The 17,475-nt window shown below is 46.3% G+C and overlaps 1 protein-coding gene across 16 annotated transcripts in view; it reads left to right on the plus strand.

Annotated features, from left to right (window-relative positions):
* DLGAP1 (DLG associated protein 1) overlaps positions 1 to 17,475 on the plus strand; it is a gene marked incomplete at its 5' end in the record, with an annotated part of 765,236 nt that overhangs the window by 526,550 nt on the left and 221,211 nt on the right. For 11 of the 16 annotated variants that reach the window (XM_084779899.1, XM_084779898.1, XM_084779889.1 and 8 more), the window contains one exon: positions 17,071 to 17,285. In XM_084779899.1, the coding sequence (XP_084636025.1) occupies positions 17,071 to 17,285 (215 nt within the window). Of the gene's footprint in view, positions 1 to 6,091; positions 6,206 to 17,070; positions 17,286 to 17,475 lie in introns of all 16 variants that reach the window. The other 5 variants (XM_084779892.1, XM_084779894.1, XM_084779893.1 and 2 more) reach the window with 1 other exon arrangement.

The raw sequence follows: 17,475 nt of genomic DNA on the forward strand, positions 1-17,475 counted from the left end.
AGTTAGAAGATGGCCATGGATTAAATCACATGGCTGGCCGTGAGATTCGTGCCATCTGACTTGATCCCAAAACCTGCACTCTTTGTCGTGGTGTGTTCCTTCCTGTGAGTGGTGACCTCGAGATGCTCCGCCGCCTCCTCCTTGGTCCCTCAGTAGGTGGGTGCTTCCCTTTGAAGCACCTTGTTTCATTTCACACCTGTTGAGGGCTTACTACATGCCACGCTTTCTTTGTAAAAATTCGTTGAGTGGCGTGCGCAGGTGAAATGCACATCATCCCCTAATCAGATGTTTCAAGATTCAAAGACATATTGGTACTTAAAATTTCCCTCCAGATCATTTGTTTCAAATCACACAGATAATTGTTCGAGCCTTTCCCTTCTGTTCTGAAAGGTGACAGGCATTTCCTCTCGCCGTGGAATACCATGTAAATTGCAATATTAACAGTAAGATTGTTCTAAAATATTGAGATCTTTTCTTTTAGAAAATGGCGGTGTCTTTTTTTTTTACAATTTTAAAAACTTTATTGCATTTATTTTGGGGGGAGGGAGATGACCACAGCGTGCATGTGGGGGTCAGAGGGGGGAGATGACCACAGCGTGCATGTGGAGGTCGGAGAGGGGAAGATGGCCACAGCGTGCATGTGCAGGTCAGAGTGGGGAGGTGGCCACAGCGTGCATGTGGAGGTCAGAGGGGGGAGGGGACCACAGCGTGCATGTGGAGGTCAGGGGGGGAGGTGACCACAGCGTGCATGTGGAGGTCAGAGCGGGGAGATGACCACAGCGTGCATGTGGAGGTCAGAGGGTAACTTTCAGGTGCATGTGGAGGTCAGAGGGTAACTTTCAGGAGGATCCAGTCCTCTCCTTCCACCATGTGGGTCTCAGGGCCTGAACTCGGGTCCTCAGCCTTGGTGGCAAGTGCCTTTATCCACTGCACCATCCAACTAGCTCTTAAATTTCTTTCACCACCACTGGCTGGACTCAAAAAGGTTAATCAATATGAGAGAATATGCAAGGTCATGAAGAGCTGCCTGTCTTTGGATGTAGCTGGTGGGCTCTGCCTCTTCTAGAAGCCACCCCAAAAGACTCCAGTCTCTAGACAAAGAGCTTTGCGGGCATGGCCCTTTAGTCAGGAAAATAAAGCAAAAGCAACACAATCCATAGAGCTGAGTTCAAGAAACATGACGTTAGGGTCTCGAAACTATTCACTCAACAAGCACTGGTTTTGCATAAAGTTCACTGGGAATGGTGGAGATAAAAATAACGCTGTCTTTCTGATTAGTAATGAATGTGACCAAGCCCCCAGCAAGTTCCTGTGAAAATCTGTTTTTTCAACACTGTGGTCGTGACCGAATTAGCAGCTAGTGAAATCAATTTAGTGGGTCAGGAGCAACATTATTCTTAATTATGCAGAATACAATAGGAGAGAATGAAAAAGAAGATAGAGTTTGTGGGGAGCCAGAAGGTTAAGTATTCTTCCTTCTTTTATGGGGGGGGGGGGCCACTGGATTTCCAGAGTAAGATGCACTTTTTATTGTGGAAAGTAGTCCAAAAGTCTGAAGAGAGAAAAAGAAGAAAACAAAAGCAAGGCCCCGGGATTTTACTTCTAGCTGAGAAAGGGAAGCTAATTAACGTCAGGCAGAGTCTTTTGTATGAGTGAAGCAAATAAGACTGAGGGGCTAGATGGATAAGCTACTGTAGCACCCCAGGAGGCGGGGGTGGGGCGTAGCAGTTCGCCCTCCATGTTTGAAACGCCTTTCCTTGCTCTACTTCCGGGTCACCCCGCCCCGCAGCCTCCCACTTCCGGGTCGCCCCGCCCCGTCGCCCCACCCCGCCCAGTCGCCCCACCCCGCCCAGCTTCCTGTCTCCACACCACCACTCTTGCTGCTTCCTCCAAGATGGGAGGAAAGCTGAGTTCTTCACAGCCCTTGGGCCACTTCTCTTTCCTAGTAACACTCCTTCCTCGGAGGCATCATTCATTCTCAGGTATTTAAGGCCATGTACACACATCCACGTGGGTTTTCCCTGCCCAGATTGCCGGCCTACCATGTGCACATGTCCAGTTCTCTTCTCAACATCTCTTCTTGGCTGTCTCCGAGGCGTCTGGGACATGCCAAACACGCCTGTCTGTTTTCCGTTTGTGCATACCCGATGTACATGGTGCTGCTTTCATTAAGAAAGTCTTCCTCAAGTATGTGATGTACCTTGACCGCAGTTATCCCTGTGAACTTCCGGCTCCTTTCTCCCCACTTTCCCACTGGTCAACCCCCTTACACTAGTCTTCCCTCTGTGTACATATACAGGATTAAAACATAAATGTTTCTACATAAAATATAGAATCGGCAAATGAGAGAAAACATGAAATGTTTTTCTTTCTGGATCTTGCTCTTTTACTTAATACGATGACCTTTACTTGATCTATTTTCCAACAAAAAAACAAAACAAAAAACAAGACATAATTGCACTCTTCTCTGTGGTTGTATGTGACTTCACTGTGTAAATGTATACTTTCTTTGTATCCCTGATCCGACAGACGCCCAGGCTGGTGCCACGACGTGGCTGTTGTGAATAGTACCGCAGTGAGCGGGGTTGTTGAGCCATCCCTGCGATGTGTGTTGACTTAAGAGTCGGGACTGGATCTCCCACCCCTTATCTGCTCCTCCTGGGCCTCCTCACTTCAGCCCGTAGTAGTTCGGTCCTTCTGTCGGTCAGGCCACAGCCTTGGGCATCCTTGCCTCCTTTCTTCCGGCCTTCATGCCTAAATATCATTTAAGAAATCCATCCTCTCCTCTCTACGCCACGCCTCCTCGCCAGGATTCTTGCGTGAGCGCCATCTGAAGACTCCACTCTTGTGTCCCTTTAGCTGTTCCCTGATAGACAACCTAACGGGGTCTGTAAACCTGGGGGATATCTCTGCCCCTATCCAAAACCTCAGCCCGATAAAATACTGATCAAATAGCGATCTAGCAGGCCATCTGTGCACATACCTGTTACAGGCATCTCGCGGTCTGAAGGAAGTAGGATGAAACTGAACAAAGTTCAGAGCCTCAAGAGGAAATGTCACTGTGTGATAGTTTTAAAGTGGAATTCTGTGTCGCCTATATGCTTAAAGATAACCAAAATAAGACTTTATCCTGTTCAGATGCCAAGAGCTAGAGTCATGTAGTTTCATGGTGTTTCGTTGATAGAGAACAAGTAGATTAAGGAAGGGGAAATCCCACGGCCGTCCGTGTAAATGCACCTGGAAGTGCTGTGACTGCCACTTGGGAAAAAGTAATAGCACCAAGAAGAGGGTGTAGCAGTCGGTGAAGGGCGAGAATGCGCACCTCCGTTAGTACAAGTAAGTTAGGATGCGCACCTCTGTAAGTACGTTAGGATGCGCACCTCCATAAGTAAGTTAGGATGCGCACCTCCGTAAGTACGTTAGGATATGCACGTCTGTAAGTACGTTAGGATATGCACCTCCATAAGTACAAGTACGTTAGGATGTGCACCTCCATAAATACATTAGGTTTTCTTCACTCACTTGTCTATAGATGTCAAAATGTTAAGTCAGTGATAGATGAACATAATTAGTCCTATGCTCATTTGAGAAGCAGTATTTTAAAATTAATAATAAATGCTCCAAAAGAAGAATGTTTTCCAAAATTTATTTCAAAATTTATATTTAACTGTTTAGCGTATGAGATGACTGAATGTCTTATGGACTAAACTTGTACCATTTTAACAATATTATCAGACTTTCTGTTCTAAGAGAAAACATCTATATTCATAAGCATTTTAAAATAACTGTACTGTTTGTTCATCCCATGTTTATCAGGCTTCATGTTCCAAAGAAATAGAACCAGAGCCCTGCAAATCAGACAGAAAGGGGCTGCACAGTGCTAGCGGCTGCTGGGCTGGCTGGGTGATTTGTGGGATTTTAGCAAACAGCACGGTTTGCCTTTGGTGAAGGACATGTCGGTATCAGGGTGTCTTCAGAACCCCAGCCAGGAAGATTACTAACCTAGCCCCTCTATATCTGCTTCTGAATGCCCAGTGGAGAATTTTAGCTTTCCTCAGAGAACTCCATTTTGGAGCTAGGACTAACACCTAAAACCCGCATGCAACAGCTCACCACTGACTGTAGCTGTGGTGGAAAGCCACAGTGCTCACCATAACTGCTCTGAGCCTATGCTATGCCTTCATGTACCCAAAAGCAAACAGCCGAAGGAAAACCACTAAGGGCTCCAAATTACCCTCTAATGTAGCTGGTGGAAACAAGTTTACCTGCCACAGATAAACCCTGGGGCTGTCGATTTTGAACTCTTTTAAAATGTTTTGGATTTTTTTCTTTCCTTTCACTAAATTTTGAAGCTAATTATAGGCACTGGGTGCGGTGTATTCTGTGTCTGTTATCTCACGCTCTTTGAGTTTACTCCAAGAATTTAATGGTCCTAGTTGTCAGAGTTTTCAATTTTTTTTTATTTATTTCAAAATATATCCTGAAAATTTAATCCTTCAGTCTCATGATTAATGAAAAATTGCTGAAGTGAAGTCAGGATCTCACTTCAGGATCACACCATGGTGTGATTTTAACAGAAAAAAGAAAAAGCAGAGAAATATATGTAACATTTCATGTGTGTCACTTGATAACATAAAGTCTCAATGATCTCATTTTTGCAGCGGGGTTGATAGTAACACTGACGGAATACTAGAAAATGCTTGCATCCTGTGTTTCTAAAATGGCTCCCCGCCTAAGGCTGCCCTGCCTCCCTAATGCATTGTTCACTGAAAGAGAAAACGGTTTCACCCAGCATTCCAGACAAAAGTCCCAAGATCCGTATGCACTGAACAGGCAGCATACACACAGCTGCACACCAGGGCAGCGAAGCAAAGAGCAGTGAGCAAAGCTACAACGTGCAGATGGGTGTGGCATGAACCCTGAACCACTCCTACGCACACAGATCTCAGACAGAGGAGGGTTCCCCAAAGTGAAACCAGTGTGATGTGACCAGCAGTGAGGTTTAGATAGCAAGCTCCCCCTGCAGTACCCATTACAGTCAAAATACAGGGTGGACCACTGATAAATACTCATTTTCCAGGCCCTAGAGAGATGGCTTGGTGATTAAAAGCACTGGCTGATATTCCACAGGACCTAGGTCAATTCCCAGTCACCCCATACGGCAGCTTACAACCATCTATTACTCTACAGGCACTCAGAACACACGTGGTTCACAGACATACATGCAGACAAAACACCCAAGCATATAAGATAAAAATAAATAAATCTATATATATATTCACTTTCCCTCCTGCCCCTTTGTATAGCCAACTGTATAGCCCGGTGTCTCAGCTCCTATTTCCTGGTGTGACGTCACAAAATCTCTACCCATCAGCTCCCACTTGCATCAGCTGCAACTTCAGGACACTTCCCAGCAGCCCCCGGGGGGCGAGTGCTGATTTAAGAGCCTTTCAGTACTCCCACAAACACAGAGTTCACCCACTAGTGAGCAGGGCAGATTGGGACAAACCCTAGCAGGTAACTCAGCTGCTCCAAGAGCCAGTGCCCAGCTCAGTTTGACGTGCTTTAAAACTATTTTTTTTCACTCATTTTATTCATCCATCTCCAAATCTCCAGATCTACTTAAAACTTGTAAATTCCCTTGAGACCAGAGACTCTGCCTTATAAAATGCTTTTGGTCCATTTAAGCGGTAGCTTTTATGGTGCCAGGCCTCCCGAAGGCAAGTGTAAATGTTTGTGGGTGAAAAATCATCTCACAGAGTCACTCAGTGTGCACACCGCTGCTTTACATAGCTCTCTTCTTTGACAAACATTTAAAAACAGGTGGAGGGAGCTCTGATGAGGGGATCACCCCTATTTTAAGCAAGGTGGGTGGGTGGGCATTCGTGCTTGTCCTTAGAAGGTGACTGTAAGTAATCTAAAGCAAATTCCTCCGCTGCACTCCAGCCTTGGGTGGTTGCTGGGGGGATCCAATCCTGTTTGGGTGAGGACAGTTGAGGGGCAGCTAAGGGTCTGCATCTCCTGCGTGCCGTTGTAATTTCCCTATTCCTGCTCTCTTCTTTTTTTCTTCTGCTTCTTTTGCTATGAGAAGAGCAAACTAAAAAGGCTACAGGGACACTTAAGCCAAGTCGTATTTGTCAAGGTGAAAGCTGTGTGGAGCAGAAAAGCAGTCCTCCCAGCTACAAAGAAGATGCGAAGGACCAGAGTGAGTAGGGAATCCGAGAGCCACTAAAAGTGCTTAGAAGGCCGGGGCACTGCTTGCTGCAGCCGCCTCTGCGGGCAGCTGTCCACAGCCAAGCTTCCTACCAAGGCTAAAGCCACTGTCGGATGTTCATCCAGAGCCACTGCTCCCGTTGTGACTGTCTGACAGCTCTGCTCCCCCTAACCTCACTCCTCCTCACACACATTCAACTGACCGGTTTTTTTGTTTGTTTGTTTGTTTAAGCCATAATGCAGAGAACAGTGGTAACCGCAAAGAGGCAGAACTGACTGACACAAACGCCTGCTTATTTTAAGTGCTTACTCTTTTTACCAACACTAGAAAACTAGTGACAAGATAATATTTATAATTATTTTAATAGTTATATTTCATCTTTGAGTGCACTTAAATGGGAGCATGCACGCCATCATCACTTTCCCTTTCCATCTTTGTGGTCTATTTGTTCATCACCCGGTCTTGATGCATTCATCAGAGGCCGGGTGATGCGGTTAAAAGCTTTTGGTGTCAGACAGCAAACCTCTTGTTCACTGCGCTGACCTTGGAAAGCCATTTCACCTCTTTTTGAGTCTCGGCTTTCCGAGGGCAAAGCAGAAACGGCAGTGGCTGCTTTACAGGATTGCTGGATGGTGCTGCTCCCGGCCCTTGGCGATTATGCTATAATTGTTGGATTTTCTATAGATAGCAGATTCCCCCACCTTTTCTTTCATGAACACGGGCTCTTGTCCTGCAATTGACCTCTGTTCATAAAGCTCACAAGGGCTGGTTCCGCTGCCCCTCAGCCAAGACCAAGCACCATTATCATGAGTCCTGTTGTTGAAATAACTCCGTCAACAGTGCTCAGTGGTCACCTTGCAAACATAAGCCTATCAGTGGCACTGCTTTAATCCCTACTTCTCCTTGCTCTGTTGTCGGCCTGGTCAGCCAGATGCTTGTTACTTCTGCAGCCTCCCCAGCCCTGGTGAAACACACTCTGCCTCACGTGCCCACAACTACCACTATACACCTCCCATGGGAGCAGCAGCCCTACCCGTGTGGATTTTCAGGACGTGCACCCCAGTTCAGCTGTCCAGACTTTCTAAGTGTCTTCACTCCTTTTGTGGCTCTCAGATTTCCCCAAGTCTCACACATTTCCATTACTCCAAACCTTGCCATCCGAATTCCCATCCTGAGACGTTCCGCTCTCAAGGATGTGCACATGGCTCCATCTCTCAGCCATCGGGCCATCATGGGCACTGATGTCTGACTTGTCCTGGGTGCAAATATGCCTCAGGACCCGCAGGCAGCGGAAACAAAGCCTCAAGCTCTCGCGCTTTGCCAGGATCTCTTGCAAACAAGCCTGTGTGAGAAATAGCAGTTCTTGTCATCTTTATTCCAAATCACATGAACTGTGGTTTGTGTATTAATTTGTTTTTCTCATAGGCTGGACCTTAACCCCATATGAAGTTGAATTTTTTTAAAAATCTCAAGTGTGTACTCTGTAGATCATAAAATAACAATCGTGTGTCAAAAATATTTATAAATAATGGAATAAAAATTACTCCTGACAGCTGGAGAGATGGCTCAGAGGTTAAGGGCACTGACTGCTCCTCCTGAGTTCAATTCCCAGGAACCACATGGTGGCTCATAACCATCTATAATGAGATCTGGTGCCCTTTTCTGGCCTGCAGGTGTGCATGCAGGCAGAGTACTGTATATATAATAATAAATAAATAAATATTTTTTTAATTACTCCTGAATCCTGAACAGAGGAACCCAGCTTGGGCACAGAGCTCTATAAGACTAGCTATTAACCTCTGTGTACTCCAGCCTTTTTATTTGGCACAAATTCTGATAAGAATTATTAAAAACTAACTCTTGCTACCACTCAAATTAGCTACCAGAATCATAGACATTATATGAACATATAGGTGTGGTTTTTTGCAAAAAAAAAAAAGTGTAACACAGATGAATGCTGACTATAAATGACTGGATGTGAACGTTAAGCTCTGTTGTTACTGCTCAACTCCTGGTTCTCTTCACATATATTTTACAGAGTTTAAAGTGAGTTGATCCTAAGACCCATATTTCTTACATATTTACCATTTATGGGACACACACAGTGTGTAATCTAGAGCAACAGTTCATTGGTGGTGTCTCTTTCCTGTTAGTCTAAAAAAAAGTGCCAGGATGTTTGCACTGCATCTTAGATTCAATAAAACAAGGTGTCTCAGCTTAGGAAAGTAGAGAGAGGTAAACGCGGGTGGGACGTTTGTTAACTGAGCGGGATACAGGCTGAAAAACAGCATCAGACTCTGAGACGTTCAGATGGAAGGAGGAACTCTGACTCACAACCTTCCAAGGTTCCATGTGAGGAAGATCCTTCAAATGCCCCTTCCCGGGTCGCCCAGAACATGGGTAACACTACACCCGGGGAAACCTACGGGTGAGGGATACAAGCTCCGAGAGACTGTTATCTGCTTCCAGTGGCTCTAGAAGATGGAGAACTGCCTTTTGATACCCATGGTCAACTTAGGAGTACCGTGTTCTCACCAGAGAAGAGATGCTTATGTTTTTGCGTATGGCTGTGCACATACTCTGTCACATGTATATCCTTGCACTGCCGTATCTAATACACAGAAGTGTACCATCCTAAGAAAGCTGCCACCGCGTCATCTCCAAGATATTTATGGATGGCTGTACTTAAAACACAATTGCATTTCTTCCAACCTTTATGCTCACATCTGTAAGGCACCTGAGTTCATGAATTCCTTAGATAGCTGTTATCATTTCTGCCTTACAGATGAATAAAACTGAATTTAAAATATGGTTATACAAATAGTTACACACATAGTAAGTGAAGGCTCATGTTGACAGTCGCGTTTATGCAGACACTTGATGAAGCATACACTGTTCTGGGCCCTGGAAGTAGTTAAGTAAACGGTGACACACTTTTCCACCCTTTTTCACCCTGGTGACTGTGAGCGGCTGTGAGTCTCCTGACCCCAGCTACCAGCCTGGACAATCCTTATTTTTATCAAGTGCACAGGTCTTAGGACAAACATGCTTTTAAGAAATCTTAAAATAAAAAAGAGGGGGGGTCCCTTTGCAGTTCTTCTAACCTAGGGTGTCTGAGCATGAAGAGCCGTCCCTGCAGTCACTGGGGAGCCAAGACATCTTGTCTGCTGAACAGGAACAAGTCTCAGGACAGACAGCTTAGGATTGCTTCCTGACGGAGAGCTGTAGCTCAGAACCGCTGGTGCAGACTGTGCTCTGACTTCATACCTCTGTTTAACATATCCAATTATTTTTGTATCTGCATTATCAAAGAATGAGAGTTTTCTCTCATTTCTCTCACTACCACATAGTTTTGCCCTGATAACTCAAAACCAGCCATTAGACAAGATATAATCACTGCCTCTGGCTGCATTTCCAATAAACACACATACATACACACACACACACACACAGTGAGACATACTTAGTCCCCAAGCTAAAGCTCACAAACCCCTAAGTAAGTAGACAAGATTTCTAGATTACACCAAAAGAAGCTAATTCCGACTGTGATGGTTAAAGGAGGGCTTTGAGAAGGCTGAGTTCATCTTTGGAGGAAAATGTTAGCTGTGCTCACAGGCTGGATGTCACCTGGCCCTGCCTGCTGGCATCGTGTCTGCGTAGTGAACTCTGCCCAGGCTGACACTTTTCATGGCTAGGCTTTTGATTGCTCACACTTGTCCTTATGCTACTGACTGTTTGCTGGCTGGACCCAGGTCCTTCTAAGGCTGGCTGCTATGGTTCTGGGACGTCACCTCTTCCAGACAGGAGAGAAACAAGGCCCCTCCAGCCACCCTATCGTATTGTCTCATCTGAGTTCCGTACAGCTTTCATGCTTTCTGAGAGTATGTTGTTTGTTTATTTCTCTGCTCATCTGTTACAGTCTCTTCCAACTGTCTGTAAGTTTGAATTCTGTGCTGCTGATGGATAAACAAAACAGCTTGCAGCAGTAACCAAAAAAGAGCAGGAGGCAGGAAGGAAGGCATAGGAAATACTGGCACGCCCCATTAGCAGCGGCCGGCTCCCCACTCTTGATCCTGTTCTGACTAAATAGATTTTACCTCTGCTCAGTGTAGACAGCGTCCACAATCAGGTTGGAGGTCAGTGACATCTTATTACAGTCACTGTTGGATGAGTCTGGCAACCTCTCAATGGTGACACGATGTCTCGGCTGCGGGCTTTGGATAAGAAATTCCCGTACCTCCACCTTTTTTCAAAACTCTCAGATAGGCACAGTGGCACAGGCTTGCCACCGCAGCACTGGAAAGGGACACTGAGGCAGGAGGACAGCCTGGGCTACATAGCAGGTTTCGGGCTAGACTAGATAATGAGAGAGACCCTGCCTCAAAAGCATCTTTTAAAAGGGCTCTGTGTTAAGAGTGTCGGTCCTCAAACACAAGCATTAAAAAGCACGTAATCGTTTCCTGTGGTCTATCACTGGTATCAAAGCTGACCTGTAGAAGACTGCCTTTGTGTGTCACTTTTTTGGTGTTTGTTGGGTGCAGCTGCCTCCTAGGATGGCTCAGACATGCAGAGCCACCTGCTGTCACACTATTGACAGCACCTGGCCTTTTTCTCTTCTGTCTGCTTTTTAACAGGACTCCCAGTCTCCTAGCCAGGCCCCACCAGGAACACCATAGCCTTTCTCAGACAGTGGGCAGGGTTAACTGTCTCCTTAGATTTCTCTAAGCTTTTTCTCTACAGACAGGTGGGAGCAGCTAAGGAGGCACTGGCGGCTTTCTGATGTGAGCAGAACAGCAGGTCAACCAGCTCAGGGAGAGAACAGTGGAAACAGAGCCACAGGAGGATCCTGCGGCCCCTGGGGTCTGAGGGCTGTTTGCAGTGCAAGGCTGAACCCACAGAGGCGAATTAGGACGCAATGTGCGCCAGCCTGAAAGCCTAAGCCATACACATGTCAGTCAGCACAGGGCAGGATGCTCGCTGGTATCAGAAGAGAATCACTAAATCTAAAGCTTTAGCTCCTCCCAGCCCGGGGCACTTCTAAGAAAGTAAATGAAGAAACAAACTCGTATCTGCCTGAAAGTCTGCATAGGACTGCGCCTTCCCAGGGGAGATGGGGCGGGGACATGGGGAAATCCAGGCAAGCACAGCAGCCTTTAACCAGGTCACAATAGTAGCTGCCACTTCATAACTGTTCATTCTTTTTGACCAAAGGAGGGTACCACTGCATCCTTTGAACTCTACAAAACAGAATGCTTCCTTCCAGAACTATGTACCTCCAAGATGTCCATCTTTTTCTTTGAAGTGTTAACACACACACACACACACACACACACAGTTATAGCAATTTTGCTGGTCCTAACAGTTTAGCAATAGTATTTCCCTTCTCCAGGTTCTAAATTGTGTTCATCTACATTTTTTAGAACCAACTTCTTTGTTATTTTATATTAAATCTTGCTGTATGCTGCCTTTAGGTAGAGGAATAATTTATTAATATTTATGCTCCACTCCAGTGAAAGTCAAATTGGTACAATTCTCTCAGCACTGTCATTTGAAAAGAATGATTAATTGAAAGGCACACAGACTAAATACTTCTCGGCCCGTTCCCCTAGCAACGATCACAGACTATTTTTCCTGAAACCCAGGTTTTCTGCCTTGAGCTAAGTTTGCAGAGCACCTGAACAGAAATTGGCATATTAGCTAATCAGTTTTTCATTCATCTGTAAAATATTCCAGAAAGCAGTTCTTCATGAATTTCACATCAGTGTGGTGGAATGGCAGGTGGCGGGCCATCAGTGACCACGGCTTTGCTGATGGCTTTTAGGACGCAATTGCTAAGCTGATGATGAGGATCTGAACATGATTATATCTATGCAGTGAGTCACTTACCAACTGAAGGAAAACAAGATTCTTCTCATCATTTGTAATTTTCTGAGAAACCCTTGTTGCTGTGGTGATCCTGAAAGCCTTTGAGCTTAGGAAAAAATGAAAAGTCTACGCTTGCTTCTAGCGCCGCTAGTAAATGACAAATGACGGTGTGCGTGTGATGAGCTACGATGGTGTCAAGGACCGTAACTCAACAGGTGCAACAAAATACAACCCAGCCAGAAAACGTCCATCAAATACTGCCCAGTACTAAGGCCCAGGAGCTGCCCTGTGGGCTTGCCGCTCTTCACAACTGTAGCCTAGGCTAGTTCCACAGCCTGAGTTCCCCCATGGTAAAACGAGGGGGGACACATCACCTCTTAACTATGTGGATCAAAAAAACTAACAGCACATTTCTGACAACATCTGCACACTTGGAGCTCAGCACAAGGACATGGAAGTTGTAATGGGAAGACTCTACCTTTGAAGATACCACTCACCTTGGGCAGAGGAGAGGTCACTGAGGACACTGCTATTAGCGGCCAACGCTTCCTCCGCGCTCCTGGTTGTTATAGTGCCAGAAAGTGCTCATCAGGCTGCTTGAGGAGAGAAAACATCGATGATCTTACCCAGCTGTGAACATAGGGACCAGCTGGCAAGATAAACCCATTGGTGCAATAATGGCATGCATATTATAGACGTAACCAACAGCTTTCTCCTTGGGTTTAAAGCCTACTCCAGGGGAAGGACCTCAGGCTTTGTGTGGTAAACGTGGCTGAGGAGTCCACAAGCCTAGGAGTGAACCTTATGCTCTTATTTTGCTTAGTGTATATAGTATCAAACTTTCTTCCCAAAAGTTAAGGGTTTTTTTTTCCTTTTAGCCAGGCGTGGTAGCGCACACCAGTAATCCCAGGTGAAGGAGCAGGCAGATCTCTGTGAGTTTGAGGCCAGCCTGGTCTATAAAGCAAGTCCAGGACAGCCAAGGATATACAGAGAAACCCTGTCTCAAAAAAAAATCAAGAAGAAAGAAAGTTTCTTTTCTCACACAATATCTCCAGATTACAGTTCCCCCTCCCACGATTCCTTCCAGTTCCATCCTACATCCCCTCCCATCTGGATTCACTTCCTTTCTGTCATTTTAAAAGGACAGGCTTCTAGGAGATAAAAAATAAAAAATAAAAAAGTATAATGAGATAAAACAAAATCCATCACGTCTAAGTTGGACGAGGCAAACCAACAGAAGGAAAGGAGTCTCGAGAGCAGGCACAAGAGTCAGAGACCCTCATCCACACACCCAGCACCATGCAAAGCAGGCACAAGAGTCGGAGACCTTCATCCACCACCTAGCGCCATGCAGAGCAGGCACAAGAGTCAGAGACCTTCATCCACACACCCAACACCATGCAGAGCAGGCACAAGGGTCAGAGACCTTCATCCACCACCCAGCACCATGCAGAGCAGGCACAAGAGTCAGAGACCTTCATCCACACACCCAGCGCCATGCAGAGCAGGCACAAGAGTCAGAGACCTTCATCCACACACCCAGCGCCATGCAGAGCAGGCACAAGAGTCAGAGACCTTCATCCACACACCCAGCGCCATGCAGAGCAGGCACAAGAGTCAGAGACCTTCATCCACACACCCAACACCATGCAGAGCAGGCACAAGGGTTAGAAACCTTCATCCACACACCCAACACCATGCAGAGCAGGCACAAGGGTCAGAGACCTTCATCCACACACCCAGCGCCATGCAGTCCCTTTATTTGCTGCTGCAGTACCTATGAGTTCACATGGCTTTGCTGAGGTGATTTAGAGGGCCTTGTTTTCCTAGTGTCCTCCATCCGGGCCTCTTACACTCTCCCTGTCTCCTCTGCTATAGGATTCAGCTCTCAGCCTTCATGAGGGAAGTGTCTTTTTTTTTCTTTGTACTTACTTTTTTTTGAAAAATAAAATCATTCATATTACATCTCAATTGCTATCCCATCTTGTGCATCCTCCCATTCTTCCCTCCCTCCCGCTTTCACCCCATTCCCCTTCCCTATGACTGTGACTGATGCTAGGGTATCAAGTCTCTTCTTGGTAGTCTGCTATCCTTCCTCCGAGTGCCATCGGGCCTCCCCATCAAGGGGACATGGCTAAATAAGGGGCATCAGAGTTCGTGTGAAAGTCAGTCCCCAGTCTCCACTTAATTGTGGAGAATATTCTGTCCCTCAGCTAGGTCTGGGTCGGGGTTTGATGTGTCTTTTTACACTAGATGGCAGTTAGTGCAGAGACTCACAACCGGTCAGAGTGTAGAGACTAAGTGACTATGGAGTCCTCAGCCTTGAATAAACAATGTCTTCTGCACATGGCAAGGCTGTTGGTCTGGATACCTGCACAGGATCAAGCCAGCCGTCATGCCATCATGAGCATGGAGAGGCTCACAAGGTACCACATGTGAAAGGGGGCTATTAGCAGTTGGTGGCTTTTTTATTACACAGAGAAGTCCATGATTTAGAAAGGAAAGCACAGTGTTTCTGATAGTTAACATATAACTTCACTTTCTATCACGGGTAATATCCGGAAATCCATATCTAATATAGATAAGGTTAATCATAGCTGATTTTCTTAACACTTTTAAGTTTCAAATTCACAGACTATTTCTCATAAAACCTGTTATGTTCTGATTTTTGAAGTTCCAACTGGGGCACTCTTTTATGTTTTGCAGATTTTTTTCAGATGCAGACTTTTTTTTTTTAAGTTTTTTTATTCAATATATTTTGATCAGGTTTTTACTCCCCCAGATTCTTCCTTCCCACTCAACTTTCATTCCCCCCCCCTCTCTCTCTTTCTCTCTCTCTCAAAAAATATATATAAAGGAATACCAAACCAATCAAACAACAAAAACAATACAATGAAAATTGCCAAAACAATTGTAACAGAAATTCCATGATGTTTGTTTTGTGCTGGACAAGCAGCCTGCCAACCAGCACCTTGTGTGTCCCGGGGACAAGAGGCCTGCCTGAGTGTGGCAACCAGCGCCTTGTGTGTCCCGGGGACAAGAGGCCTGCCCGAGTGTGGCAACCAGCGCCTTGTGTGTCCCGGGGACAAGAGGCCTGCCCAAGTGTGGCAACCAGAACCTTGTGAGTCCCAGGGATTCCCTTGTGTCCTTCATCCAGTGACCTCAGCTCTCTGAGCTCCAGCTTTTCACTGGAAACTGCAGAAAGAAGATAAAAGCAGGGAAATACACTGATAACAATAAGTCGCTGTAAGCAAGTTGTTCAGCATAGTTAAATGTGGCTGATGAGAGACTGCATCTCTTTCCATACACAGGAACTTCTCAGCATCTAAATGTTTAATCCCAGCATGCAAGGGGCTGATGTTTCAACACTGGGTATAGTGGTGCCCACTTCTCATCTCAGAATACAGGAGGCTGAGGCAAGTGGACTGAGGGTTCCAAGCCAGCTTGGGCCACAGTGAGCTACTGGCCTGCCCATGAGACCCTAACACACATACATACATACATACATGTACATATATATATATACATACATATTGTGTACATGTGTGTGTATGTAGGTATGTATGTATGTATTCATTTTATCGCATTGCAAATCTGACCACTTCAAGAGAGTCCTGTAAGACTCCTCATGCCATGTTCATTGCTGACAGAGCCATGTTTCTCCTGTCTCTCTATGGCGGGATATTCCATGTGGCACAGCATCTTCAGACTGTACGCATGTCGATTTAGAGGCATTCCTGTGTTTACGTATCTGCTACTCCACAGTGCCTGCATGTCAGTGGTAAGAACAGCCTCAGCCTGGTCTCTTTTGATGGAACTCTGTGCAGGGGGCACTGTGCTTTGTGAGCTCCTTGTACTTGTTGAAGGGTGAATCCAGGGATTACTGTGTGTTTCTTCCACCAATGAGAGAAGAATGTGGCTAAGTACGAGTTAGGCTGAGTCCTTGCTGGAGGAGAAAAAAGGAACTGAGGTTGTCATAATTTAATAAACGTGCAACAGGATGTGTAGTGCCCTGCGTAGCCTAACAGAAGCGGTTGGAGAAAATGCGAGGCAGCAGTGTAGTACAGAATCCTCCTGTGTGGACCCCAGGAATCCAGAACAGGACCCAGCAGAACCTGAGGGGGAAAATGGCTGCTGGGAGCTATCTCTAGTCAGAGAGCGAGCAGGATGCCAAACAGGGAGATGCTGTCAGCAAGTATGGGTGATGTGTGCGCCTGCTGGAGAGGCCAGCAAACACAGAAACTGAGAGAAGGTCAATTGGCTGGTACAAAAACATCGCTGGGAAACCTCCCAGAATGTGCTCTAACCAGAGCCACGGAGGCCAGATATAAGTTAACAAGAGCTCAGAAAGAGCGAGTGAACGGATACTAAGAGCAGCTGGAATACAGCAGGGGTCGGAAGAAAAGAAAACAGGCACGGGCGGCACAGATGTTAAGTCAGAGAAACAAGGATGAGCCAGTGGTCGTGCCTGACTCCCAGGTGGGGATGGAGAAAGGTTGGTTCCCATCAAACTGCAGGCTTCTTGTCTTCCTCACATTCTTCCACCTCACCTGTCAGAGGTGTAAGAAAGTCGGGACATGTAAGGTGCCAGAGCCCGCGGTTCCCACTTTCCCAGGGGTCCAGAGCTTGTCTTATGATTGCAACAAAGAAGCTCATATGTTAAGATTATTTTCAAAACGGTCACGGTAAAACTTGAATATCAAAAACCAATGTCTGAGGGTTAGATAACTTATCTCTGTTATCTAGTCTAGATTCATTTAAAAAAAAAAAAAAGGACAAGAAGCACTTTTAAAAGTTCAGTTCTAGAGCCAGGTGTGGTGGCGCACACCTTTAATCCCAGCACTCGGGAGGCAGAGACAGGCGGATCACTGTGAGTTCGAGGCCAGCCTAGTCTACAAAAGCGAGTCCAAGATGGCAGGGCTACACAAAGTCGGGGGAGGGGGGTAGTTCAGTTCTATTGAATGTGAACTGTCTATTTTATACCTGACCAGGTCCCCCAGGATGAGTGGGCAGGGTACACGCCCCGCGGTAAGGACGACGAGATCCCATGCCGGAGGATGCGGAGCGGCAGCTACATCAAGGCCATGGGAGACGAGGACAGCGGGGACTCAGACACGAGCCCCAAGCCGTCTCCCAAAGTGGCTGCGAGAAGAGAAAGCTATCTCAAGGCCACACAACCGTCCCTCACGGAGCTCACCACTCTCAAGTAAGTCATGCCCTCTCTACGCCTCCCATTGGGTCCGCACCTCGGCTCTGCCTGATGACAACATGTCGCACTTCGGCTCTGCCTGATGACGACATGTCGCGAAGCCGAACGCCCTCCCCCCCCCCCCCCCCCCAGTGCAGCGGTGTGCTGACTGAACAGCCTGTTGGTTTTGACATTGAATTTGATTTGT

The sequence above is a fragment of the Acomys minous genome (genome assembly GCF_964271855.1).
Source record: "Acomys minous genome assembly, chromosome: 4".
NCBI classification, from domain to species: domain Eukaryota; kingdom Metazoa; phylum Chordata; class Mammalia; order Rodentia; family Muridae; genus Acomys; species Acomys minous.